The sequence below is a fragment of the Kwoniella bestiolae genome, chromosome 4 (assembly GCF_000512585.2).
Source record: "Kwoniella bestiolae CBS 10118 chromosome 4, complete sequence".
NCBI lineage: Eukaryota > Fungi > Basidiomycota > Tremellomycetes > Tremellales > Cryptococcaceae > Kwoniella > Kwoniella bestiolae.
Genome location: NC_089244.1, coordinates 1,082,694 through 1,107,310, shown reverse-complemented (window position 1 = coordinate 1,107,310; position 24,617 = coordinate 1,082,694). Strand labels below are relative to the sequence as shown.

Sequence of the window (24,617 nt, the reverse complement as noted above, 5' to 3'; positions counted from 1 at the left end):
ATTCAAGGTGATTACAACGAGTATTGACCAATACCAGTATTGAAAAATGCAATTAATCTTTTTAATATCTTTCACCACGTATTGTCCACCAATCAAACATCGAGCTTTCGACTTGAGTCCCCACAATGCCTATCAAGCGTGAAAACCCCTCCAACTCCGACGGGGAGGACGACCTCAAACCACTCATCGAAACTCCAACCAAGAAATCCAAGAAAACAGCTCCAACTACTTCACCCAACAAAGTGAGTTATCTGGACATTGCTCTCCTACAATTCCAACTGCCGCTATTCAAATGTCCACACTCGTATGTCTACCCAATAGCTGACATTGGCTTTGTTGATGATAGGAACGCAGGCCATGGACCGAATCCGAAGAACTCGCACTCAAAGAAGCAATCCACGCTATCGTCAAGAGGAATCTGTGGAATGAAGTTAAAGGTAATTCAGAACTGGTAAAGCGAGGTGCGGATGGGGTGGTAGCTCTTTGGAATGCTTTGGTGAGTTGTTGTTTTCGGTGTGGCGGTGTTCTACCAGGGGAGAAGAGGTGAGCTTACGAGAGGTTTCTCTGACTTTGGTGAGGTAGTATAAGAAGATGTAGGGGTTGGTCAGTCTGCTTAGACTAAGGTTGGATAGGGGACGATGAGAGGTTGGAATGATGTATCATATACATGCACTCGCATACCATTACTCGATCGACTGGTCTCCTACCATCCAATCTACCTTGACGCATACCTGATTATTTCTCATCTTTCACCTTCCTCTTCTTAGGTGTCCCATGAATTCCTCCACCAGCCTTAGACTCCTTAAGAAGCTTGATCTGTTCCTCTACCAATCCCTCTGCGCCAGGATACATCGCACAGAACTTCTTGAGCATCTGCTGCAATTTTTGATTGATCCTATTCCCTCCGTTGTCCGAAACACCCTGTAAACCTTGGGTGGCGTAGATATCGGGTCGGTGGGTTAAGACGAGGTTGATAGTGGTTTGTAAGAGAGTGATCTGAAATGATAAATTCGTTTGTCTGTCAGCTAAGATTTTGTAAGAATGGAATGGGATGGGTATGTACTGAGGTACTTACGGTGTGATCGTCGGTCCATGGTTCTTTCTCGATTTTGGGAGTTGGCATTGTGGTGTGTACTAGATGGAAGGGAATGATATAAGCCCAGACTGAAACGTTGTCACACTTCTTCCGTGCTGTTACATACTCACTTCCGGAGCAAGATGTTTCTTGAGGATTGTTATGTTCGGTGATAGTTGATTGATTGGGCGTACAAGTGGTCGAAGACAAAGTAGAAGTTAACAAGGATGAGGAGAGAAATGTTCGACATCTGGCGAGAGGGACATATCAGATGTGCATATAGTTATCCACCATAAATCAAACGATATCTCTAATCCAAAGGATGGTCGAGATCAACAAGCCGGAAGAGGTAAGTATCGAAATCATCGTGATGGGCTCGTCGTCACTTTGCGTCATGATGGTAGTCAAATAAAATCGTGAGGGATATGAAAAGACCCAGAACCACACAGGGGTTCGTGGGTGAGAAACGCAGACATACAAATATCTCGATATCTATCAATTATTTTCCTTACTGTTCTTTCAGCCCACCCACTTGACTATCCACGACCAAACCCTCACTTCACTCGAAAACGTTTAAGCCGGATCAACCAAGCAACCACAAACATGCCAGCTGTCAAGAGAGAATCATCATCGACACCCTCACTCGACTCGGACCTCATCAACTTAACAACACCTTCCACTCCGAAGAAAGCGAAACCCTCTCCCAAGAAGGAGAAGGGAAGTCCCAACAAGCCAGTAAGTCATCCTCCGTTCTCTTTATTCTGTCTTGTCCACATGTGTCATGACCCCATTCAGCTAACGATGTTATTACGACTGGACAGAAACAAATCAAACAACCTTGGACCGAGCAAGAAGACACCATCTTCGTCGAACTCATCGAGGAAGTTCTGAAAGAAAGTCTTTATGCCAAAGTGAAGGTGGATGGGAGGTTGCAAAGGGAGAGTCCGGCTGTGAGAGCTCATCTGATCGCTTTGGTGAGTTTCTTCCGTTTTAATATGCTTAATGTTGTTTCAGTAGACGGGGGATGAGCTGACGTGAGGTCGGGTTGATAGATGAATAAACTTAAGAGAGGTTAGTAGATCTTTTTAGAGAAACTCAAATTCATACTTCCAGATGATGGTGGGAAGATATGGTAGATGAATATGGTGATCAGATAACAGTGCGATAGATAGTAATGGGTTATTTTGATACTTGTTAATATGGACATGCAATGTGTATACATGGTACGCATATCATGTCTCCAATCTATTTCTAGGGTATTGACATGATGAGCATTAATGGTAATCATAATACGTACTGGCCTACTAAACAGACAAAGCCAAACACTCTATATTCCACACTATCGCTGAATCTATATCCGGATCAGCACCGAGTGTCAAGGGTGGATGATCATCCCAGGTAATGCCAGATGACCCAAAAGCTGAACAACGTGAATGTCGCTCCTGCCCCGAAGATCCATGCATCTTGTTTCCTATGATGAGATCGAACGATCAGCGAGTCCCTCTGACAGACCATAACCTCATGACGAATCCTTTTTCCCTTCACGCTGGAACATAGAGACTCCCTTCTCCCTCTCAAACATCACAGGTCATCAGAGGATACACTCTTCCCATCCACCAGAACGATCCTTCTCCACCCCCTACTTCGCACCCTTCTCACAGACCTCAACAAATAATAAAACAACTCACGTCCTCCTCTCAACCCAACCAATAGTTTCCCGACTCAACCCCAGCGTATTAGCAGCATCCAACAACTTCCTCCTCGTCCCTTTCAACATTCCCCGCTGTTCCACGAGATTCTCCAGCACAGCCCGTCCCTGTGCTATATACTGATCTATATGATTCTCCGACTCTTGTAGGAAACTATGTTCTCTCAAAGCGAATTCGTCCCGAGCTGTGGGAGGATGATTGGGCTGCCAGAGATTCGGTTGGTGCGATGAGGAAGAGGAACCAAAGGGAGATTCGTGAATGGGGGAGTTTGTGGATGGGAAAGCCGATGATCGCCTTTGGGATACGCCCGAGGGGGAGGTGGAGGAGGTGGCGGAGGTTGAGGAGGTGCCGAGAAGGTCGTTTCGGGCCTGTTAGATGACACGTCAGATCACCTTGGCGTGATACTAGGAATGATATGCCTGTGGTGATGGCAGTGGAAGAAGATTGGTTGGGATGAGATGGAACGTACCCGCTGCTGTCCCTCGTTCTTCGCTCTTTCGAATCTCGCTTTCAACTCTTTGTGTTCGTTTTTCAGCTTCGCTACTCGTCTGTACAGGATACAAGACGTTCAGACAGTCAGCTATTTATGTTTTGAAGAGATCAACAAGAGGAAAGCTGAAACATACGTGTTGGCCTTTTCCCTTGCTGCTGTGACCATCTCCTTCCTTGCCATTGAGTCATAATCGTCTATCAGACGGGACAGTGCTCCCAAGGTCGTTGTTATCTGACCTATATAGACAAGTGTTTCAGCATGTGCACTTGAGCGTATCACTCGTCAGCGATTGTATAGAATCCTATTTCTCCCTTCTTTCTACTCGAGTATCTTGATATTTTATGACAAGACCACCAAGCTCCTTCCGAAACTGCACGTGCTACTACCCCTTGACCGCTGGCTGCGAGGTACTCCACTCACCTTGTACACCTGGTCCTCCCTCTCCACTCTCCATCCTGCTCAGGTCCGCATTCAGACTTGCTATCTGCCTGTTTCCCAGGGCGTTGAGGGATTGCATGGTGGGTATATATCCTTCTTGAGTTTAGGAGGTGTTTGATGTGTCCGGCGTCGAGGTTGTACTGAAGTTGTTTCAGTAATATGGTGATGTTGACGATGGGAGATCAATATGCAATCCCGTGTGGTATCAGAGATACGCAGAGCGAATGGATGTGAAAGTAAAGGTATGTATAGGTCATACAACTTTGATTATGGACAAAGCAATAAATAACCAACACGACGATAACAATACAAGTTGACAACAACCGTGCATCCATGGACGAATGGATGATGTGGAGCCCATCTTTCCATTGCATGTATATATTCCATGCTCAAGAGATACAATTACGCTGTAATGGCTTTCGGGAAGGTGTTTATTTATCCTCACGGAACTCCTCTCCTTAGCGCTCCATCATTACGTTATATATGTCTCCTCTAGCATCAGTGTTCGAGTGCCACCAAAGTCTCATGACTTTGCGTATTTATGGCTCTTACTCGGTAATCAAGTTAGTTTTACAGATGATCCTCAAAAGGGATTCGTCTGGCGAATAGGCCGGTGACGGATCAATTCGACTAATCTTGGCATTGATACTACCAGAGGATTGGACGGACGTAGGTTAGCGCAGGGAGAGCCGGGTGAACACCAACTTTTTGGTGGTCTATACAAGCATGAAGATAACTGACAGGTCAATCAATGGTGGATGGTAAATTCAGAGTAGATCCGCTGGGGTGTGAGACCGAGACGGAATGCCACTTTGATGACGCAGCTTTAACGTCAACATACAGAAGCCCTTCGGTCACTCGGTCAGTGTGGGCATTCATTCAAAGGTTGGCATCCGTATCTTCTTACACTAGCTATTTATCCGCTAGAGCTCAACTCGGACTCTAATTGCTTGCTATAATCATAGCATCGACAGCTTTGATACCTAGTCACGATGAGCTTAACCACCGAAGAATGGGTGCTTGGACCTGAGAACACCCCATTCTACACTAAGCGAGTGAGTAGTACTCGTAGATCTAATCTAGTTTAGCCTGACTGGATATTGACTCCGATAACGTACCATAGTGGGCACCCAAAGATCAAGAACCAAAAGCATGTATACTGTTCGTGCACGGTATGTCCCCTTCCTCTTCTCATCTCCAAGCTATCTTCCACGAGAATTAGCGTCCTATCGTACTGAATGTTTTCGTATTCCCAATCATAGGCTTCGCAGAACACATAGCGCGCTACGACAAATTCTTTACCATCCTCTCCTCCCCTCCCTACTCACTACACATCACAGCCTTCGACCAAAGAGGACACGGACGAACATCCCACACGCCCCTTACGGCCTCTTCGGACGAGGTGACCAGATGGAAGAACGAGGGTAAGACGGTCAAGCTAGAGAAGAACGGGAAGAGACGTACGGGTGGTTGGGGGAGGGCGTTACCTGATATTGAGTGGTTCGTTAAGAGAGAGTTGGAGGTGGCTAGGGGGTTGGGGAGGAGGTTGTTCCTTTGGGGATTTAGTATGGTACGTTCAATCCTCTCAATCAGAAATCATCCACCTCGAACATAGCTCTTATCTCTTGGGAGGTGCTCTCAAGCGGGACAGCGGATGTTACAAGGATATATCACGGATGATTGGAAAGGAAAATGTACAGTTTGCTAATGCCGAATTATACTGTAGGGCGGCGCAGAAGTACTCGCTTTCGCTAATCGGCCTCATGCCCCGCCTTCACCAGAGACAGTCAAATCGCTCGGAGGTGTTATCTCGGGAGGACCATTGATCAGACAGACCAAACCAGCTTCGTCCATCCAGGTCGGTCAGCTCCTGAACAATAAGTCTCAAGCGATAACTGACGTTGAATGGATGACACAGGTGAAAGCTGGAAGTCTCGTCGCTGGTTTGGGGTTGGGTAATATGCTGATCCCGACGCCGATGGATTATAATGTGCGTAATCCTCCCGTCTTACATGTGGCCAGACCAATAGATCCGAGTCAATTACGAAGAAGGGCTTGACTCGAATCCGGTAGCTGACATTGCCCACCGTCCGTAGCATCTCTCCCATAACGACGAGACCAACAATCTCTGCAAATCCGATCCCTTCTGCGAACAGACCGGATCCCTCCGTGGTGTAGCGGACATGCTCAACGGAGGGATATCGCTCGATACCCCCGCAGCGTGGAATGCTTGGCCTGAGAGTCTACCGTTGTTAGTATATCATGGTGGGGAAGATAGTATTTGTGATCCAACGACTGCTAAGCGGTTTGGAGAGAAGGTGAGGGCAACGGATAAGAGGGTTGAGATTATTGAGGTGAGTAGTTCATTCTTCGTAACACATATCAGATGGTCGGTCCATGTTTTCCATCTTGTGCATCACAGCTATCAGGGGAAAATGTTTCATTCTGGGATGAGTTGGGTATACCAGGTGCTGATGATGTTTCTGTGTATTAGGGGATGTACCATGAAGTGCACAACGAGCTTTCACCCACACCTGAGAATTTGGCTAAGACCATTGCTGAATGGGTACATGCTCGAGCTGTTGGCGGGGCTCCTGTGGTTGCTGGAGCTCTAGATCAAGTTGGGACTGGTACGTCTGTTGAGGAAGGTGCTCAGTCAACTGCAGTGGGACAATCTAAACTTTGAGCTGGGAGGGGTGACAGAGACAGAAATCTGTAGAGAGGAACGGGGTGAGAATGGATGAAGTCGTGTTTTGTAATATCGTATGATGATTTCATATATCCCGAATGAGTTGACTGTATTCAAGTCTAATTAATATGTATGTAAAAGATAATATATACAAGAATTACCTGTATCAAAGTCGTCATCGCATGACCCCCGCCGATTGAATCATGCTTCTTCCCTCTAGTTGATCTACTGTACATCCATCCCGCCAACTTCTCCTCTCCTTTTCTATGTTCAACGACCCGATCTTACAACTCCAACCTCCCCTTCTCCCCTCCCACAACACCTTTCACCCCGCCCAATACCCTCCCAATCTGAGCTACGATATATGCCTTGATGGGAGCGAGCACTTCCACCGTCTCATCGCCGTAGACGTAGTATGACCATCTCCTGGAGAGGTAGGCGACGTGAGAGGGGAAGTAGGTGTAGAGTGAGAACCAGATTAGGAGCGTGACGAGGGAGAGGACGGTTACTGTGTGAATTCATCGGAATGAGTATGTTTGGTACAAAGTATTCTTTTTCATCCCTTCTCATTCTGACCATTGCCAAATATTGTTGTCGAGCTTCCTCAAATCCCAGTAGGACGGGTATGAATGCATGAGTGAACGGAAGAACTCACATATCAGAGCCTTCTCCCAGGGCTGCATCATACTAGTTGCGAATGTTGATTCTATGAATATTCTACGTATGGACGAAACATAACGATCAGCCTTATCCATTCTTCGTTCCAGCCCGCAATGAACAGTGGGATATCTATGGCAGAGGGAAATCACACTCACCGCTGATTCCAGATCAGACGACGTATACCTGGAGGAGGTCTTGGAGGGTAATGAGGCATATCGAGGTGAGTTGAGCGATCTTCGCTTGTCTGTGAGATTGATCTTGGATGTGGAGGGGTATCTGAGGGGTATAGTGTTGAGGTCAGAGGTGTTATGGATGAATGATGAGATGAAGAGAGAGAAACAAAGGTAAAAAGGTCAATAACAAAGAGGATAATTCGGGTCTGTGCGGTTAATGCGAGTTTGTTTTCGCGTCGCGTGAATGAGATGAATTCTTCGATAACTTGACTAACATTTCCACATCTCTTTATCTCTCTTCCTCTTTTGCATTGTTCGACATCATAGGATAGACATACCATACCATAGCATACCCCCATCTGACGGCTTAAGGGCATCAGCATTTACTCAGCATGATGAACACAACCCTCGATATGCTGATATCTCACCGACCAACTCCAAGCTTCATCTACCTGCATCATCCTCATCACTCCTCCACTTCTCTCCCTTTACCCGCCTCTTCCTCAAGTAGCAGCTCAAGTACGATAATCAAGATAGATGTAGTAGAATACAATACTCCCAGACTATTCTTCTCAGGTGTACTCAATAGGCTAGGCGCAAATGAAGAGGGACAAGGGGAAGTCCAAACTTTTGATGGGTTCTCTCAGCGCATTAGAGCGTGGTATACCAATAGAGCTGGGTCGGAAAACAAAAGTAAGGGGAAGGGAAAAGCCAAGGTGAATGGTACGAATGGACATTTGGAGGAGAGTGGGGATGAAAGGGGATTTGTACTTGTGGTTACTAGGTCTGAACGGTTGAGGATGGTCTTTGGGAATGGATGGAGCTTGATCACTCGCTTGGCTGAACTGGTAAGTGCTCCAAACTTCAGCGGATAGAGCTTCGTGTACTCTGGAGAGAAGGGCGAGTACTGTGTGCTGATGTATGATGACCAGACCGGAATACCCATCTCTGTGGTACTTTGCTCGAGTATGCTGTGGGATCATGTACGACCTATAAGGGGTGATGCGCCCGAGCCCGTTCATGTGTATCTGCCAGCGCCGAGCAGGGAGGGTAAGTCGAGTTCGCAATCACCAATCTCTCTTCCTTACTCAGTCAACACCGCTCTTCCACCTTGGCGCCATATCTCTCCTCCTGAGTGATTAGAGATCATGATATATAATCCACTCATAGCTAACATATCATACTTCATACTCAGAAATCCTCTTTCAACTCCTACCTTCCTCCCCTCATCCACTCTGGCCCAGATTCCTCGACCTCCTCCTCTCCACCGTCCATTCCCTCTGTTCCCCCCCGATCGAAGAGATCCAATACCTCTCTCAATCCCTCTGGCCGATCTACACCTCAACCCTTCCACCACACTACTCAATGATCCACTTGGGTCAACCTTACCCCAATCCCAGCAATCCACCACCAGAAATAGAGGTGACGATCAAACTCCTAACAGACCTAAAACATCAATTATCCCTATCCCTTGCATCGGCCATTGAGAATCTCTTACCTCGTACGATAGGAACCCACGAATTTACACAAGCCCTCCTCCCCAAAACGCAAAATGGGATTCCCCTAACCAGGAGTTTGCCTAAACCCCCTTCGATGAATCTGAGTTCGGTGGAGAAGTTTTTGTTAGTTGCTAGTTATGCGGGGAGCTATAATCCGGGGAAATCTGATATTAGATTGTTTGGGCGTACGGCGGGTGTGGAGGGGAAGAGGAAGAAGGGGGGTGGGACTAGGAGGGCCGGGTATGGGAGAGTGAGGGCTGGGAAGGTGAGTTTGGTCTGTGCCGGTTTTACGTTTGATATCATTCATCAACATCATATCCCATCTGTTTCCACAACGATATTATATTACTATCTGTTTCAATTTTGATTATTGGAAATATCTCGGATCTATTACATTTCTTTCCTACTGTCCATCTCGAGCCATCCACTCTGTTCAACGTATTAACAATTGCTTGATACGAGTCACGATGACTAGTCAAACAGCTCAAGCTGACATTCTGACCCCTGACCAGGTCCCCCAAAGACTCCTAGGCCCCAAACCATTCCCCCTCGACCGCCTCCTCGCCCTCTTCTCATCCCTCTTTGCAGAACACGCCGAAAGACCCGAAGACCTCCAAGCCTCCTTCGGCGGGGAATTATCTTCATCTGAGGAAGAAGAGAGGGACGATTGGTTACCTAGTGTAGCTGAGCAAAGTGCGAAAGTTGAGAGAAAACGGAAGAGGGATAATGAGCAGGAGAGGAGGTGGGATGAGAGTGTGGAGGAGTTGGCTATGAGTGTGAAGGTTTGGGGATTGGTGAGTTGCTTCCTCCCAGTTGTCACCTGGACACTACGGTGCGCTCTCGGACAATCGGAGTGGGGCATGAATCGAAGGGTCTTTATCTCTTCTGAGAAGGAATGAAGCAGTTGGGAACTGACATGAGGACCAGGAAACATGGCGCTTGGCGATTGAGATCCATCGAAGGCCATCACACTGATATTGCTTGATATGACTAGATACTTCAACTTGAATCTCAAGGGTTACTTAAACGTATGTCCCCGGTTGATAGGTTGGATAACATCATGATTCGCTGTGAGATCGGGTATGAGACTGCTAAGACTCTTGCGAAGGATTTGAAATTCAACTTGGACGAGTATCTGTACGAAGCTGCCATGTGATCGGAGGCGGAATATGGAAGCGTTTCGTTTTGGATGTAAGGTTTGATCAAAAATTGGCCCACGGGGACAAGGGGGGATGGGATGCAAAGTATCACCTCCAGTGGTCATGTTGTACTATCACATTTTCAATAATCACCATAATGCATACATCGTCTGATCTCTACCCTATTTCCACTCCAAATACCCCTGTTTATCCTTCTTACACCTCCTCTCCACGACCTCCCTAACCCTCTGCTCGATCTCCTCCCTCCTCTGCCCCGAAGGAGAATTATGGTTTTCTATAAACTGATTAACCAACTCCTGTTCCGTCAGGGCGAACGCCCCCGACCCAGGTGAATACCCATCAACGGAAGATCGAATATCGTTCTCGGAGGGTAACCCGTATTTCCTAAATCTGTTCCATGTTGAATCTCGTCCTGAATCAAGCTTAGACGCGGAGGATGGAACGAGCTCTAATTCCGGTTGACCATCCAGGGTTTTGGTGGGATAAAAATTCTTGATTATCTCTGATAGGGCCAATTTGGGGTCTGAAAGTTTGTTGGGAACCCAGTCTGGGGATGATTTGGATCGGTCGATGAGGACTGAGGTGACGCCTTTGAGGAAATCGTCTGTTGATCTATTGGGACCGCTGAAGGCTGTTGCCATTGATATGTCTATGATCATTCATAATCGTATCAGCCCACATCTCCTTTCAGGGTGGACAAATTGAGGGATGAGGAATGAATTATCCATAAGATGATTTGTCGTGGGGACGGTCAACTCACCATTCAACAAAGTCCTATCCAGCCTTCTAGCTTCCTTAGCCTTCCTATACCCCGTAAGCGCAACAGCCGTACTAGTCGGACTTCGCTGCGCCAAAATATCCTGCTGAGCTTTAGCCCACTTCTTCGTCTCCTCACTCAAACTCTCATCACTTTGAGCTTTGGTCAGAGCTTTGTCAATCTCCGAGATGGATCTCAGACTAAAGGTTTTATCGAGGAATTCACGAATTTCACCTCTGATAGGTGTCCTCCCATCTGGGTTGGTCTTTGATGATTCGCCGTCCAAAGATGAGGAGGAGGGTGTAGAAGTGTATGAGGAGACGATAGAAGAGATTTGTGAGGAGGTGGGAGAGTCCAGAGAGGTGATTTCGTTGATTATTGTTGGGAGGAGATTGGGGGTCACGTAGTGCGTTGCTATGCCCAGTTCACTATGTTTCCATCAGCTCAATTCTGGCAGTGTTGGTAAATAAGCTAGCTGATATGACTCACTACGCTGCTCTACCGTATAGCTCTTGTCCTGTTACTGCTAACCATGCACCGATAGCTCCGTCTAGTTGAGCGAGGTAGTAGTTCGCTCCTACGTCTGGGGCGTAGCCTATTTTGGTCTCTGGCATGGCGAAGATCGTTCGAGGAGTCGCTATTCGGATGTTGGCTGGGAGGGAGAGACCTGCACCACCACCCACTACGAAAATGGTAGTATTAGCGCTAATGAGAAGTAAGACAAAAGTATAGCCAGATGTCAAATTTCATCATGAACAGCAGAAACGGAAAAAAACGAATGGTCATACCCGCAGAGACTTTGGCGTTGTGTCTAATGATGTAACTCGAGAGTGTTACAAATGAGAAGCTGAATCGAGGTACTCACTAGTCACTCCGTCAATCACAGCTACATAAGGTTTACCCAATCTACCCAATAACCAGTTGAGCTGAAACTCGGATTTGAAAAATGGTAAAGCTGTATCTTTCCCTTCTTTCAGATCCAATACGAGCTCTAATTCAACAATCCCAAACTGTCAGCTACGATATCATTTATACTAGATCGACAGTCGTGATTGAGTTGAGAAGGATACTCACGCTTTACATCACCTCCAGCACAGAAAGCTTGCTGATCGCCTGTACCTATGATCACTTTACATGATTCTAGTTCTCTCCAGTTCTATGATTGCGTCATATATCAGCGGGTGTCCATGAGCTCTCCTTTTTTAGGAAGAGGATGATGGTACCTACCTTGATCTTCTTAGACAACGTATCGATCATCTCTTGGTTCAGTGAGTTAAGCTTGGCAGATCTATTAAGCTTGTACAATCTTGCATTATGATGGGATTCGAAAAGCACCAGATCCTATGCGACATATCAGCTTTTCTGAGCTAAGCTGGTATCTGCAGCAGGAGAGATAGCTCACATCATGAGGAGAAGCCATCTTGCTCGAGGTAGCTTTCTCACTGTTCGAAGCAGACGAAGAGAGATGCCTTGAGATGGTGGATAATCGATTAACAGCTGCTGAGGAAACTCGGGAAGAGGGACCTGCTGAGGGACCCATTCGGAGGGAGAGTCGAGCGAGAGAGGACATCTGCTTGCTCTGGCGTTGAGAAGATGGACTGGATAGATAGCAAGGGAGGACAAAGACGAGATTATGAGGAATTTGTTTAATAATACACTTTGATTCACATGTGATTTTGATTTTGGGTCATCCTCTCTTCCTTGATCTCTCCTCATTTTCGGCAAACCTCTTGCAGCCAAGCGAGTGAAGGAGATACACCCGAACTCCGTTACTTGGAAGCACGGATCTCTCCGTTGGAGATGACGCGTTGAATATGTGAAGATAGCTAGCTGGTCGATCTGTTTGTGCTTTGTGTCTGTTGCTTGTTCATGCATAAGATATATAATAGTACAATAAAAGATAGAATAACATAGACATCCCCTCATACTACCTGTACTCCTGCTAGCTCGGGACTATCACTGAAACGCTGCATAAGCCCATCTCGAGTAGGACATCCAGAGATCGAAAGAGACACACCTTGACGATCCACCAACATGCCGCCACTGAGTAAAGAACAACTCTGGTCGTCTGGCCAAGATGAGACTGTAGAAGTGAATCAGAGGGCTTTAATAGATAGTGAGCTTTCTTCAGGCTGCCTTCGAAATGCAGTGTGAAGCTGACAAAATATTTGCAGAGATTCTGGCCAGGTATTCTGGTGAACATACTAGTAGGTAAAAGCTTGACCGTTTGCGATTCGAGTAAAGAAGGAATAGCTGATTGATGACCCATAGTATTTCGAGAACTACTGCAGAATGCAGATGATGCAGGGGTAAGCTGTCGATCTCGTTGGATTTATCAAAGGAAAGCTCGCAGCTAATACTCATCCCCATTCAGGCAGAACATGTTCAAGTCAAATTCTACTCTGAAGCAGGCCTGCAGGCGCTGGAGAAAGGAGAAGGACCGTCAAAATTACCTGATGTAAAGAAAGATATGGTAGGTCTATCCTCACTGCTCGTCAAGCCTTACTATCTGCTGATCAAACTCAAAGATGCATCGATACGTCGTCACAAATGACGGTATACCGTTCCGACAGCAGGACTGGCAGCGGTTGAAGAAGATTGCAGAAGGAAATCCAGATGAAGAGAAAATTGGAGCGTAAGTCAGCTGTCAGTTGCCCAATTGTAGCACCGTAGCTGACAAATGACGAGTCTCCCTTAGCTTTGGTGTCGGTTTCTACTCTCTCTGGAGTGTCTGCGGTAAGTCTGTCCTCTGCCCGAATAACTGCCAAGTCCGTGCTTACGTGTTCGTACAGACGACCCCTTTGTCGAATCGGGAAACAAGTGGATGGGCTTTTACTGGAAAGATGGGAAAGATCAACTACTCGCACGATCTGGCGACTTACCTCCTTCTGCCTCTTCATCGACATCCGAACCCAGTCTTACAGGAAATCCGTGGACGTCATTCACCATGGGATTAAGGGAACCTTCCTTGCTCGAAGGTCCCTTGGATCTCGCTAGGTTTTTCATCACTAGTATAACGTTCATGCGAACAATCAGAAAGATCGATATGCTTGTTGATGGAGTGAAAGTGCTAGAAGTAGAGAAGAGCGTCAAAGGGAAGAACAAGGTGACGAAAAAGGGATTGAAAATGAGCAGTACCAACGGGATGATGACTGTCATGGGTGTTGATGCTACGGGAATGGTCATCACTGCAAAAGTCATGCAATGGCTATCCGGTGAGCTTTCTCCTGCGCCAGATTTTACGACGGTGATAAGCTGACACCTTCGTAGCGACCGGATTTACGCCACCATCGATTCCCCAAGCTATTACTCAGCTTGCTAAACCAGCCAAAGGCTTCGCATCCATGCTTGCATCATCTTTCTTCGGCAGGAACTCTCCTGCTCCTACACCCGTTGCTCCTCCTGCACCTGCGCCGCCTCCGGAAGATCCTTTCGAGGTTACTGCTTTGCATCGAGATATCCAAATATACCAAGCGGACATAAAGGTATCGGTGTCACCTGCATTCGGTAAAGAGCTTGAAAGAGCTACGAAGAAGCCGCCACCGACACGGATGCCAGCCAGTGTAGTGTATTCAAGGGGAGAAGCAGACGAAGAAGCGAAGACTGAAGATGGTAGACCTGCTGCCAAAGATATAGGTGGGGTATTTGGAGGTTTATGTCCACCTCTCGATAGCGAAAAGTCCGCGAAAGTCTTCATCGGTCAAGCTACATCCCAAACTACCGGTATAGGCGGTCATTTAGCTGCAAGATTCATCCCAACCGTGGAGCGAGAATCGATAGATCTGGTCGATAGACATGTATCATACTGGAACAAAGAGCTACTATGGGTTGGCGGATACCTCTCACGAATGATCTATGAACTTGAAATGCAAGACCTCAGACAGGCGTGGCTCCAAACCTCAGTAGAAGATAAGGAGAAAAGAGAGAAATTGCTCAAAAGAGGTTTACACGCTCTGCGTTTCTTCACCTTCAAGACAACTACTCCATCAAACGTTGTTGGCCAGGAGATGGAATCAGCTTTCTACGGTTGTGCGACAGATAATCGAATGTTACCTATCGTCTCAGTCGCTGGTATTCTACCAATCAATGAAGTCAGAATGCCAAGTGCGGATTTGCACAGGTTCTTGCCTGATTTGCCGGTAATAACGCCCTCAGCAATCGAAGAAGCGCCAAAATCTATCGCTCGACTACGTGAAAGATCATTACTTCGAGATGTCACTTTCGAGGATGTTGTCAAGCAGCTAAATGATCGGCCTCTAACGGAGAAAGAAATGATCGATTGCCTGACCTGGTGGCAAGGTATAGCAGGTCTGGATTCATTGAATCCGACGATTCGTCGTAAATTGGTCGATGCGGCTATACTGATTCAAGAAAACGGCAAAGTGTTGCCGTTATCTACTGTTCAGACGTTCGTAAAACCTCATAATGCTATCATACCACCTGATATGCCATTACCACCCCATACTTTACCTTACACCATCACCAAGGACCTCAAGGCGAACTCGATTTACAATATCTTTGGGTGGACTGAATTGTCCGTTCTACAATACATCACTTTTCTCGTCAACCCACCTATGTCGAACGATTCTCAAGCTACACCAGAAACGGATATTAGAATTTCCGCGGATTTCTCGGAGAAAGTGTTGGGTATGCTTGGTAGAGCTTGGGCAAATCTGGCGGCAAATCAGCAGACTGCTATAGCATTAGAATTGAAGGATATACCGTGTATACCTACTAAAGCGGGATTCAAGAAACCTGGTGAAGCGTACTTCGAAAAAAACTTGCTGTTTGACGATTTACCTACCATCGCTCTACCGAAGGGTACGGCTATTAAGGGTGGGATGGAGAAGATGCTTCTTGCGATTGGCGTGAGGAAGACCGTGGATCTGCAATTGGTTTTCTCCAGGTAAGCTGAGTTTTACCCCATTCTAGGATAGGAACCAGCTGATATGTCGAGTACAGATTGGTAGGAGGCGGTTCATGGACATGTCAGGATCTCATGAAATACCTTGTATCGGTCAAAGACAGTTTATCAGATGAAGAGATGAAGAGACTCAAGCAGACTTCTGCTTTCCCATTGGAAATTGAGGTGCCTGCAGATGGGGTGAAGAAACCTATTATCAGGCAAAAGGCTATGCAGCTATACGAACCTACCGAAGCTATGCGTAATCTGGGATTACCATTGTTGGATTGGGGTGAAGGGAAATGGAGGTCAAACTCGGAGGAAGGTAAGCTATTAGACCCACGCTCGTATGGTCAAAGCTCACTGTTGGATTGGTGGCCCAGCGAAAATGCTATTCATCCTTGGTTTGAGACGATTCCCTCCTATCGATGTTCTTCTGGGTATCACAGCTGGACGACCACCCGCCAACGAAAAGGCCTTACAGTACTTGCTGGCGAATATACATAATCATTATCCGATGTTCAAGTCTGAAGCCTTTTCGGAAGTGGCTTTCATACCTGCTATCACATATATAGGGGATCATGTGTTGGCTAAACCTGGTCAAGTAAGCTAGTATTCCCATTCTTCCTACTGACACAGACACTAGCTTACATAGTATGTAGGTATTCACAAATCCTCAATGTTCTATCTTGGGATTTTCCGTCGCAGAACCTGTTGTCGCCGCTCCTGAAAATGCCGCTAAGCTGGGCATACAGAGTGATCCGCCCATGAGTCAACTTGTCGAAGCGCTGAAAGCGAATGTGACGAGAGATACCGAGAAGGCAAGGAAGATATTTGATGTAAGCTAGCCTGCATACAATGGAGACGTATGAATTTAGCTTATCTGTTCTCTCCTAGTACATGTCCACTCGACTAGGTCATTCGTTATCTTCCTCGATAGATTCCCTTCGGAACTTCGCCTTCATCCCTGTCACTTCAGCGAATGGTGATGTCAACTTTTACAGACCCACTCAGGTATACTTTGTGGCTAGAGATGGAGGGGAAGAGCTTTACAAGTCAGCTTTCACTTTTGTCGATTTTGGTGATCGAGCGAATATCTTTTTGAGGTATTGCGGAGTAAGGTCAGAACCTAGTGTGAGGGATATCGCTCAGCTGTTGATGAATGAGCCTGGGAGGATGTTGACCCAAGCCGGTTCTGCTGAAAGGTGAGCTACTCCTTTCTAGTTCACCTCCAACGGAAGTGCAGCTCATGGTGTGTTCGCATTGTGCAGATACCTTGAGCAACTACGTCTACTCGCTGCCAATTTGACGATATTTGACACTCACACCAGAACAGCTATGAAGACCGCGCCTTTCCTCCTTGCTTCCCAACGCGTACCTACTCGTAAATCTACCAAGAAGCTGCTCAACTCGTGGACAGGTGGAACTGAAGATAACGAGTATGAACGGGAGTGGGTCTTGTGTAAAGCTGCGGACGTGTCGGTCGTAGATAGCGTGACGATGTTGCAGTATTTTGGACAATATATCCTCGCTGCACCTGAGGTAAGTCAGCTATATTCTTATCTTGTTACACGAGGGAATTAGCTAATGAGGTGATTTTTGTAAATGTAGGAGCACATTCTAGAGGAATTCTACCATTCTCTGGGCGCAAGACAACTCTCATCATACGTTCGACGACAGTATATTTCCGATAATCCTTCGACTTCACCATCTGATCATGCTGTGGCTCTACGTCGACATGTTCTCGAACGACTCACAATCTTCTTAGCTGAGGCGAGAAGGAAACAGTCCGATTACTCCTCAGACCAACTATCGAAAGAAGGAAATTTTACCATCTCCGAAGTTAGGGAATTGAAAGTGAAATATACATACAAGAACGGTCGGAACGAACATCATCATTATGAGACGCTCTATGCTACCGCTTCGAGAGGAAGAGGTAAAGCTATCATCCTGACGATCTCAACTACAGCTCAAATGGACGATTACGATATCGCTTCGGCACTTTGTGACATCCTCTTGAAATCGCCCAAAGCAGATGACGCCCTTTTACTTTACTCGATCCTTTCGACCCCTCTCATGGCACTCAAGAAGAGGGGTTTCAACGTAGATAGGATATTGAATCAGCAAAAAGAAGAGAGATTGAGGATCCAAGCTGAGCGAAAGAGGGATAATGAGAAGGCTGCGGCTGAAGCTTCTACCGCTCTGACCATTTCGAACAGTCCTGGTTCTCTCAGTAGACCATTGAGTGGTGAGTTGGGCGATAATAGTAGTATAACCTCTTCGACAACTGCGATCGAATCTGAGAAAGGATCCGAGGGAAGTACGAGAAAGCATTCGATGGGAGGATTATTGGATAAATTCAAGAATCGATCGAGTATGATCAAGTCTCCTTCTGCCTCGACGCCTGGACATGGGATCGGCGAGAATATAATGAATCAGTTGCAAGGTTGGGGAAATAGTTCTAGGAACAGTGGTGCTGAGCATAGTATGGGTGGGATGCCCGGTGGATTTGGCGCGTCTGGTGAGGCGGGCGGTACGGGAACTGCACCTGGTTGGTCCACTAAGCAACCTACTGATATGAATAATATACGTGAGTTGCCTCAATCCCTTTACTTCGTTATCTTCATTTGAACGATCGAGCGAAATTGGTACTGTCTTGATCGAACTGTGTTTGATGGCAGAAAAACAGTCATGCTGACCCATGACGATCTGTGTTGCTACAGGAAATACCGTCCAAAAAGCACTTGATGCCTCTAGACCTGAAAAGGGTACTCAGATTAACGATTCCAGACAGGCCGTCAGAGATGTATCGGAAAGTCAGGATGCTTATTGTGATACGACTGCTCAGGCTGATATCGTATTAGGTGGGTGATTACATCAGCTGCTGTACCCTGTAGGCATACGATAAGCTGATTTGGCTGCTCTGTATATAGTCCAAGGCGCTGGCGCAAGGGGTGGACTGAACATATGGGTACCGAGAGGTATGTCATTCCCTTCTAGCCATACCCAATAGGAAGATACTAAATATCATTATATGCGAAACAGATGTACACAATCAAGCTGAATTCTTAGATGATAAGATCGATGTTTGTCATCGATTCTCAACTCAGATCTTGTTACCCATTTGTCGAGTGTTCAACGTAAGTCCAGCTTCCCGATGCTCAAAGGCTTGAGGACGACCAGCTGACACATCGTTGTAATGACAAAGCTCGCTCCGCCCGTGATGAATGTTTTCTGGGATCATGCGGGACCGTTGATAGCTTTCAATAGGGGAGGTACGATCTTCTGTAATGCGTGAGCTGCGTCGATCACGATTTTCATACCCTTCGTAGCTGACAGCGGTGTGGGTGTTATAGTCGATACTACAAAGCTTGGCGTGAGCTAGATCAAGCACTCTGTTAGTTGTGATCTCAGCTGATATTGAGCTGTTGTAGATGATGACCAGATCAAAACGGGACAGAGGAATGATGCGTTCATCTCATGGTATTTCAGTATCGCACATGGTGAGCCTGCTGATTCATGACAGCGGAAGACAACGAGCTTACAAATATTGATTGACTTGCAGAACTCGCCCACAATTTAGGTAAGCCAGCGTCTCTTCGATGCACTGTACATGGAATCAAGATCTGACGTTTGTGTTTTATGGGATATAGAATCGGCACATAATTCAGCTCATGAATTTTATTTCTCAAGTATTGCGGAAGAGTACTTGATTAGATTTATAGATCTTTTGAGTAGACCTCAGGATTTAGCTCAACAGCATTTATTGGATTGATAGTTTAGGTTAATGTTAGAGAAAGTGAAAGATGGACCCGTAATAGTTGATAGATGATTGATAGTAGTACATACAGATTAATGATGTTGTACGTTGTATCTCTTTTACAGAAATTTGTATATATTTTGTTCTACTTGTTATATCTATATGCAGGATATCAATTCTAGATGTGTGAGGTATCTCTACTATGTATGTCTGACGAGCAGGTATACTTGAGCCGGTAGTATCGCCGAAGAAGGGTTTACTTTGTCATCTATGCCACCAACCAGAAACGCTTATGACCCATGTCGAAGTCGCAGCTGATTGTGTTTGCTGTTGAACGATTGACATGAGGCCTTCCGTTTATCGCACCATACCCAGGACATCTCCCTACGTCCTTTTGGGAATCTTCTTCTGCTCCTCTTCAGGCCTCGACGTTGACTCTTCAGGAAACAATTCCACCCCTTCTACGATAGGTGAATTTGGAGGTTTCACCGGTCGACCAAGCTCGTCTTTCGGCCATAGACCATCCTGGATCCATGAGGCTTTGAGGATTTTAATCTGGATTATTGGCATTATGTCAGCTCGAGTCCATCACGAGCACCATGTCCCGCACACGCATACTTGAGGAATAGCAGGACAATCCCATCGTCAAATTCTAGATTTGTGTTTCTCGCGAGCCAAGGGATGAATCATACTCACCACCAAGCCCAGCCTCAAACCCGTAATCAACTTCTTCCCATCATGCAAACTCCTAGCTATCCTCGATACGCCCGCATCCCAATTCTCCTGGAGCTCTTCACTCCCCTCTTCTCTTAGTATATCTTCTAGCTTCTTTACCGCTGTAGATGTTACTCTTGCGGGTTGTAGAGCGGGTAAGGGATCTGGTGGATGGGCAGGTACAAGGTATGTTGGGGGTATGACCCCGTTGGGAGGTTGGGTGGGAAGAGGTAGACCGGCTAGGAAGAGGCGTCGACGATATTCGAAGAATTGCAGGCCTGTCCACTAGGTTAGCTTTGGATCCGTGCTGTAATGCCAGGACGATGGGATTGTACATGGAAAGCTAGAAGCTGGACATGGACAAGGACATACCTGTGGAAGGTATCTCGATCATCTCCTGCCCTGCCTGTTGGGTATCGCGGAAGGCAGGGAGTCTGGACGGTCCGGCTTCTGCTGGAGTGGAGAAGGACATGATGGGCCGGTGACTCGAAAGATGCAAGATGCTACAGGTAAACCAAGACGATAAGCAGGGAGTAGGAAGGAAGGATGAACCGTCAACATCAAGACGTTTTTGAATTTTGTTTATTTGCGAAGCCAATGATTGAGGGAAGTGCGGAGACCCCACAATTTGGTTCCTCCATCTTAGCTTCGTAAATCACCGAACCACCAACGTCGAGGTGTTGAGCACAAAGACCAAGATGAACAGGTGAGTCGTTATCTTTGACTCTTCGTAGACAGTGCCAGGTATCAGCACACCCACACAGCACGTACGCACATGATGCTCCGACCAACCCTCACACTCCTCAACAAATTCCCCTACACCCCCGGCCCATCAAAATATGGGACCTACCCTCTCCTCCCACCCTCATTCGCCATGACCTCCTACCCTCCCATAAGGCCTGTACCAAGACCGATACCGAGGCCCGAATACGTCCCTGGGAACTTCTTCACCGCTGATTGGGGTGGACATGATACCGTCGAGGTGGAGGAGGCACAAGCTGAGGGTATACAGCTCGGTGGGGAGGGTGAGAGGAGGGTGAGGGAAGTTGCGGGGATGGCTGGGGATGTTCTGAGGGAGGTTGGGAGGTTGATAAGGGTGAGTATACCATCACCCCACGGTCCACTATCGATCCTGGATACAATAGGACATCTCGGAGTGTAACGCAATGACTGAAATCTGACTAGCCAGGTATAACTACGAATGAATTGGACAAGGCAGTACATGATTTGATCATTTACAAAGGGGCTTATCCGAGCCCTCTGGGGTATTCAAGCTATCCGAGGAGCTGTACCACCTCAATCAACAACGTGATTGCTCGTGAGTCTCTCTATCTCATTCAGTCCCATCTGGTGCAGCATCTGACCCTTATATACGATATTGAAGACGGAATACCAGACGAGTAAGCTGAACCACCACATACCAGCGCTGCAGATCATCCAGAATAGCTTACACGTAGCACCCTCCCAGTCGCCCTCTACATCCCGAGGACATCATAAACATTGATCTCACCCTCTTTTACAAAGGATATCACGGCGACACCTCAGCTACGTTCGTTCTCCCCGATGTGGATAGGCAAGGAAGGGAGCTAGTAGAAGCTACGAAAGAAGCTTTGCAAGTGGGTATCAAAGCTTGTAGACCTGGTAGGAAATACCAGGATATAGGGAGGGAGATTGAGTGAGTCCAACGCACTGCGATTACATCATTTTTGCCAGCAATATCTTCATGCGATCGTCACTAATACGATCTTCGGTATGGTAACGCAGAGACTTCGCGAAACGACATGGATTTTCGGTGAATGGGCAGTTCTCGGGTCATGGAATAGGCAAGGTGTTTCATAGGCCGCCATGGATATTTCATACTCGTGAGTTTATCTTTCATACAACATCCTTTGGAATGGATTCGGTTCATTCCATCGACCTGAACAACCAGGCTACAAGTAGCTGACGATATCACCATCTATAGGTAATAGCGAGCCTGGAGAAATGGCTCCAGGAGATTGCATCACGATAGAACCTTGTCTTATACAGGGAAGGAATGCAAGAGGAGAATTATGGGATGACGGATGGACAATGGTTACTGAGGTGAGCTAGCTGATTGACATGAAAATTAGAATTATAGCTGACTAATGAGGGGACAGAGCGGAGCAAGGTCCGCTCAATTCGAACATCAGGTGCTGATCACGGAAGATGGGGTGGACGTTCTCACACGGATATGATGCATTGCATGAATGGTCAAGGTTCGGTACCACTATCAAAAAGCTATACATCGCTAGTATCCGCCAACCGAACAATCTCACAGGTCGTCTAGACGATTGAGGAAGCTATCATGCCCTCGGAGGAGGACCGACTACGTGAATGATGGATCATCAATCACTGTCTGCACGATAGTGACATCTTTATCAAGAGGAAATCACCCACTCATAACTTTGATAGCCATCTGACCATCCTCGCCTTTACCCGCTTTGGTAGTTTCGAAAGCTTTCACTGCGTCTTCCCATTTATACCTGGGCCTAACGTCAGCTAATGGCGTGTCATTGTCTCTAGGCCCTCAGTTAGCTCACTTGTGTGTGACGAGTGGTTTGAGATCTATCAAACCCCTTGAGACCAGATCTATAGCCCTTGTGTATACGCCTGGACCATACTGGACATATCCAAAGAGATATCAGCCTACAAATCTAATTCGCGATGTTGAATGAAATGTGGGATTGACTTGCCCTAAAACAACCTTTCACCGTCAATTCCCTATCTGCGATGATCCTCATGGGTAACTTGACGTATAATGGACCACATCCGACCTATTCCAGCCGGACCAGTACAGTGTCAACCACTGGTATTCCTCTTTGGACTGAGTTCAAGCAGGCGAATTGGATGGATTTACCTGAACATAAGTCCCCTTCCTCCTCAGTAACCACATACCAGTCTGCATACAGACCTCCGCAGCGGAACAATCAATAACTACATCTATCGACTCTAGGCCTCGATCGGCTATTCCAAGAGATTGTCTGATGTCCCCGGCCTGTCAAGGGAATATCCAATCGATTCATCAGCTAAGCTTGACTTTCATGAGTGATGACTTGTTCAACAGCTGAGCGGTGACGGGAAACTTACGTGTCGCTGAGAATACGCTTCCTTCGATTCTCCTTCTTTCATCCTGGAAGCGACGAAAATATCAGTAGCGACGTATGATCTTGCGAACTCGAGCCGTTGGGCTTGCACATCAACCGCTATGATTCGTCGAGCACCGAGGGCTTTGGCTACTGCCATTGTGCTACACTCAGAGTATCAGTAGTATTCCGATTATACTGGAAGACGAGACCATAATAGAATGGAATAGAAGGACGACGACGACACGTACAGGAGACCGACTGGGCCAGCGCCGAACACCACTACATTCGCCGAGTGGGGGAGGTTGGCTATGTTCGTGACGGCATTTACAGCTACTGCTAGAGGTTCCATCTGAGTAGAATCGTTAGACATCAACCCGGGTGTGAGGACAGGCCAGATGAATCAATCGACATACCAGGGCTCCCTCTTCCAGGGAGACATTCTGCAAGTATAGCGATCGCGTCAGCCCAACTGGTAAGTTGTTATATGATGTATCACCTGTGAGCTTTAACTTGCATCAGGCAGCTTGTAGCATCTATGGAACAGCTTAGATATCAGTATGCTGAGTAAAAATTCGTGTAAGGGTGAGCAGTATGAGAGAGACATACAGATCAGCAGGTAGTTTGTACAATCCCTGTAAAGTCCCGTCAAGACCATCCGCAGCTGCGAATCTCATCTCATCGCAGTGGTTATCTATCGAGTTTCATAGCAAATGATACGTCAGCTTACTTCATTTCGCATTTTGTCCCTTCTGGAAGGTCAGTCTTGATAGTCAACACACATGATCCTCTCTTACAATCCTCACACCTCCCACAACCCTCCCCAGGCTTCATATAACATAACTCACCAGTCAGCTCGATCATCCTCACAGACGCAAATGGTGAGGAGATAAGGGATGCGAAAAGGAATACACACCTCAAGAGCGACTCTATCTCCCACAGTCAGACCTCTCACTTCCGATCCCACCTCCACTACGATCCCCGAAGCTTCATGCCCCAATACGAAAGGCACTTTCATCTTTTCTTCGCCTAGCTGTGGATACCGCTTCATCAGTATACCACTTTGTCTCGATGCAGAGGGACAGTTTGAAGGTCACTGACCAGCGCTGTAAGGTATATATGCATATCTGAACCACTGCGATATCGTCAGCTCATTATCCACGGGGAACCGAAGGACGGACCTACCACAGTCCATTCCATTGAGGAGCAACTATCGCCCTATGATTCAATCCAATCATCTCCTGTCAGCTCTCAACCTCATCGATGAGAGCACCCTCCAGGTAAGACCGGCTCACTCGTACGGTCCAGGTGGACTCGGCCCCTTCCTTCGTTCACGCTCCAATCGCTCGATACCCATCAACTTCCACGCGTGGATCTCATCTCCTGGCTGGGGTAAGTTGGTGGTCATTTCGGGTTATTGGATACGATTTATCAGTAGACGCAACACTCGAAATTATAGGGGAGTAAAGAAATGGCCTTGTTC

General features: G+C 46.8%; 12 protein-coding genes across 12 annotated transcripts; 6 read left to right on the top strand and 6 right to left on the bottom strand.

Annotated features, from left to right (window-relative positions):
• Positions 1–125: 125 nt before the first annotated feature.
• Positions 126–597, top strand: I302_105983 (uncharacterized protein; the record flags this gene model as incomplete). Its single annotated transcript, XM_019191733.1, has 3 exons — positions 126–242; positions 347–496; positions 583–597. The coding sequence occupies 3 exons, from the start codon at positions 126–128 to the stop codon at positions 595–597; spliced, it is 282 nt and encodes a 93-aa protein (XP_019046363.1).
• A 138-nt stretch (positions 598–735) lies between these two features.
• On the bottom strand, positions 736–1,123 carry I302_105982 (uncharacterized protein; the record flags this gene model as incomplete). Its single annotated transcript, XM_019191732.1, has 2 exons — positions 736–996; positions 1,076–1,123. The coding sequence occupies 2 exons, from the start codon at positions 1,121–1,123 to the stop codon at positions 736–738; spliced, it is 309 nt and encodes a 102-aa protein (XP_019046362.1).
• A 555-nt stretch (positions 1,124–1,678) lies between these two features.
• Positions 1,679–2,151, top strand: I302_105981 (uncharacterized protein; the record flags this gene model as incomplete). The annotated part of the gene is made up of 3 exons (XM_065870177.1): positions 1,679–1,810; positions 1,897–2,049; positions 2,128–2,151. The coding sequence occupies 3 exons, from the start codon at positions 1,679–1,681 to the stop codon at positions 2,149–2,151; spliced, it is 309 nt and encodes a 102-aa protein (XP_065726249.1).
• A 313-nt stretch (positions 2,152–2,464) lies between these two features.
• On the bottom strand, positions 2,465–3,794 carry I302_105980 (uncharacterized protein; the record flags this gene model as incomplete). The annotated part of the gene is made up of 5 exons (XM_019191730.2): positions 2,465–2,546; positions 2,764–3,152; positions 3,254–3,332; positions 3,411–3,513; positions 3,698–3,794. 5 exons carry the CDS (start codon positions 3,792–3,794, stop codon positions 2,465–2,467), a joined length of 750 nt encoding a protein of 249 aa, XP_019046360.2.
• A 913-nt stretch (positions 3,795–4,707) lies between these two features.
• Positions 4,708–6,401, top strand: I302_105979 (uncharacterized protein; the record flags this gene model as incomplete). The annotated part of the gene is made up of 7 exons (XM_019191729.1): positions 4,708–4,770; positions 4,839–4,887; positions 4,978–5,285; positions 5,442–5,573; positions 5,634–5,705; positions 5,812–6,069; positions 6,210–6,401. The coding sequence occupies 7 exons, from the start codon at positions 4,708–4,710 to the stop codon at positions 6,399–6,401; spliced, it is 1,074 nt and encodes a 357-aa protein (XP_019046359.1).
• Positions 6,402–6,688: 287 nt separating this feature from the next.
• I302_105978 (uncharacterized protein) lies at positions 6,689–7,278 on the bottom strand (the record flags this gene model as incomplete). Its single annotated transcript, XM_019191728.1, has 3 exons — positions 6,689–6,912; positions 7,060–7,121; positions 7,220–7,278. The coding sequence occupies 3 exons, from the start codon at positions 7,276–7,278 to the stop codon at positions 6,689–6,691; spliced, it is 345 nt and encodes a 114-aa protein (XP_019046358.1).
• Positions 7,279–7,629: 351 nt separating this feature from the next.
• Positions 7,630–9,892, top strand: I302_105977 (uncharacterized protein; the record flags this gene model as incomplete). Its single annotated transcript, XM_019191727.1, has 5 exons — positions 7,630–8,085; positions 8,170–8,287; positions 8,433–9,001; positions 9,249–9,530; positions 9,731–9,892. The coding sequence occupies 5 exons, from the start codon at positions 7,630–7,632 to the stop codon at positions 9,890–9,892; spliced, it is 1,587 nt and encodes a 528-aa protein (XP_019046357.1).
• Positions 9,893–10,057: 165 nt separating this feature from the next.
• Positions 10,058–12,223, bottom strand: I302_105976 (mitochondrial 37S ribosomal protein mS47; the record flags this gene model as incomplete). The annotated part of the gene is made up of 7 exons (XM_019191726.1): positions 10,058–10,545; positions 10,657–11,081; positions 11,143–11,335; positions 11,519–11,644; positions 11,728–11,809; positions 11,881–11,994; positions 12,056–12,223. 7 exons carry the CDS (start codon positions 12,221–12,223, stop codon positions 10,058–10,060), a joined length of 1,596 nt encoding a protein of 531 aa, XP_019046356.1.
• A 464-nt stretch (positions 12,224–12,687) lies between these two features.
• On the top strand, positions 12,688–19,331 carry I302_105975 (uncharacterized protein; the record flags this gene model as incomplete). The annotated part of the gene is made up of 22 exons (XM_065870176.1): positions 12,688–12,769; positions 12,828–12,860; positions 12,925–12,962; positions 13,028–13,126; positions 13,182–13,288; positions 13,352–13,389; positions 13,446–13,868; positions 13,924–15,559; positions 15,616–15,881; positions 15,940–16,160; positions 16,219–16,395; positions 16,454–16,761; positions 16,828–17,098; positions 17,168–18,146; positions 18,280–18,420; positions 18,490–18,537; positions 18,602–18,696; positions 18,765–18,850; positions 18,913–18,932; positions 18,991–19,059; positions 19,122–19,139; positions 19,210–19,331. 22 exons carry the CDS (start codon positions 12,688–12,690, stop codon positions 19,329–19,331), a joined length of 5,277 nt encoding a protein of 1,758 aa, XP_065726248.1.
• Positions 19,332–19,700: 369 nt separating this feature from the next.
• Positions 19,701–20,502, bottom strand: I302_105974 (uncharacterized protein; the record flags this gene model as incomplete). Its single annotated transcript, XM_019191724.1, has 3 exons — positions 19,701–19,871; positions 20,013–20,308; positions 20,403–20,502. 3 exons carry the CDS (start codon positions 20,500–20,502, stop codon positions 19,701–19,703), a joined length of 567 nt encoding a protein of 188 aa, XP_019046354.1.
• A 306-nt stretch (positions 20,503–20,808) lies between these two features.
• Positions 20,809–22,246, top strand: I302_105973 (methionine aminopeptidase, type I; the record flags this gene model as incomplete). Its single annotated transcript, XM_019191723.1, has 7 exons — positions 20,809–21,126; positions 21,216–21,348; positions 21,415–21,430; positions 21,499–21,705; positions 21,795–21,892; positions 21,994–22,112; positions 22,169–22,246. The coding sequence occupies 7 exons, from the start codon at positions 20,809–20,811 to the stop codon at positions 22,244–22,246; spliced, it is 969 nt and encodes a 322-aa protein (XP_019046353.1).
• Positions 22,247–22,354: 108 nt separating this feature from the next.
• I302_105972 (uncharacterized protein) lies at positions 22,355–24,542 on the bottom strand (the record flags this gene model as incomplete). Its single annotated transcript, XM_065870175.1, has 15 exons — positions 22,355–22,377; positions 22,449–22,534; positions 22,592–22,671; positions 22,745–22,825; positions 22,909–23,046; positions 23,139–23,298; positions 23,386–23,486; positions 23,551–23,577; positions 23,652–23,670; positions 23,744–23,828; positions 23,917–23,962; positions 24,051–24,167; positions 24,236–24,269; positions 24,320–24,352; positions 24,430–24,542. The coding sequence occupies 15 exons, from the start codon at positions 24,540–24,542 to the stop codon at positions 22,355–22,357; spliced, it is 1,143 nt and encodes a 380-aa protein (XP_065726247.1).
• Between the last annotated feature and the right edge of the window lie 75 nt (positions 24,543–24,617).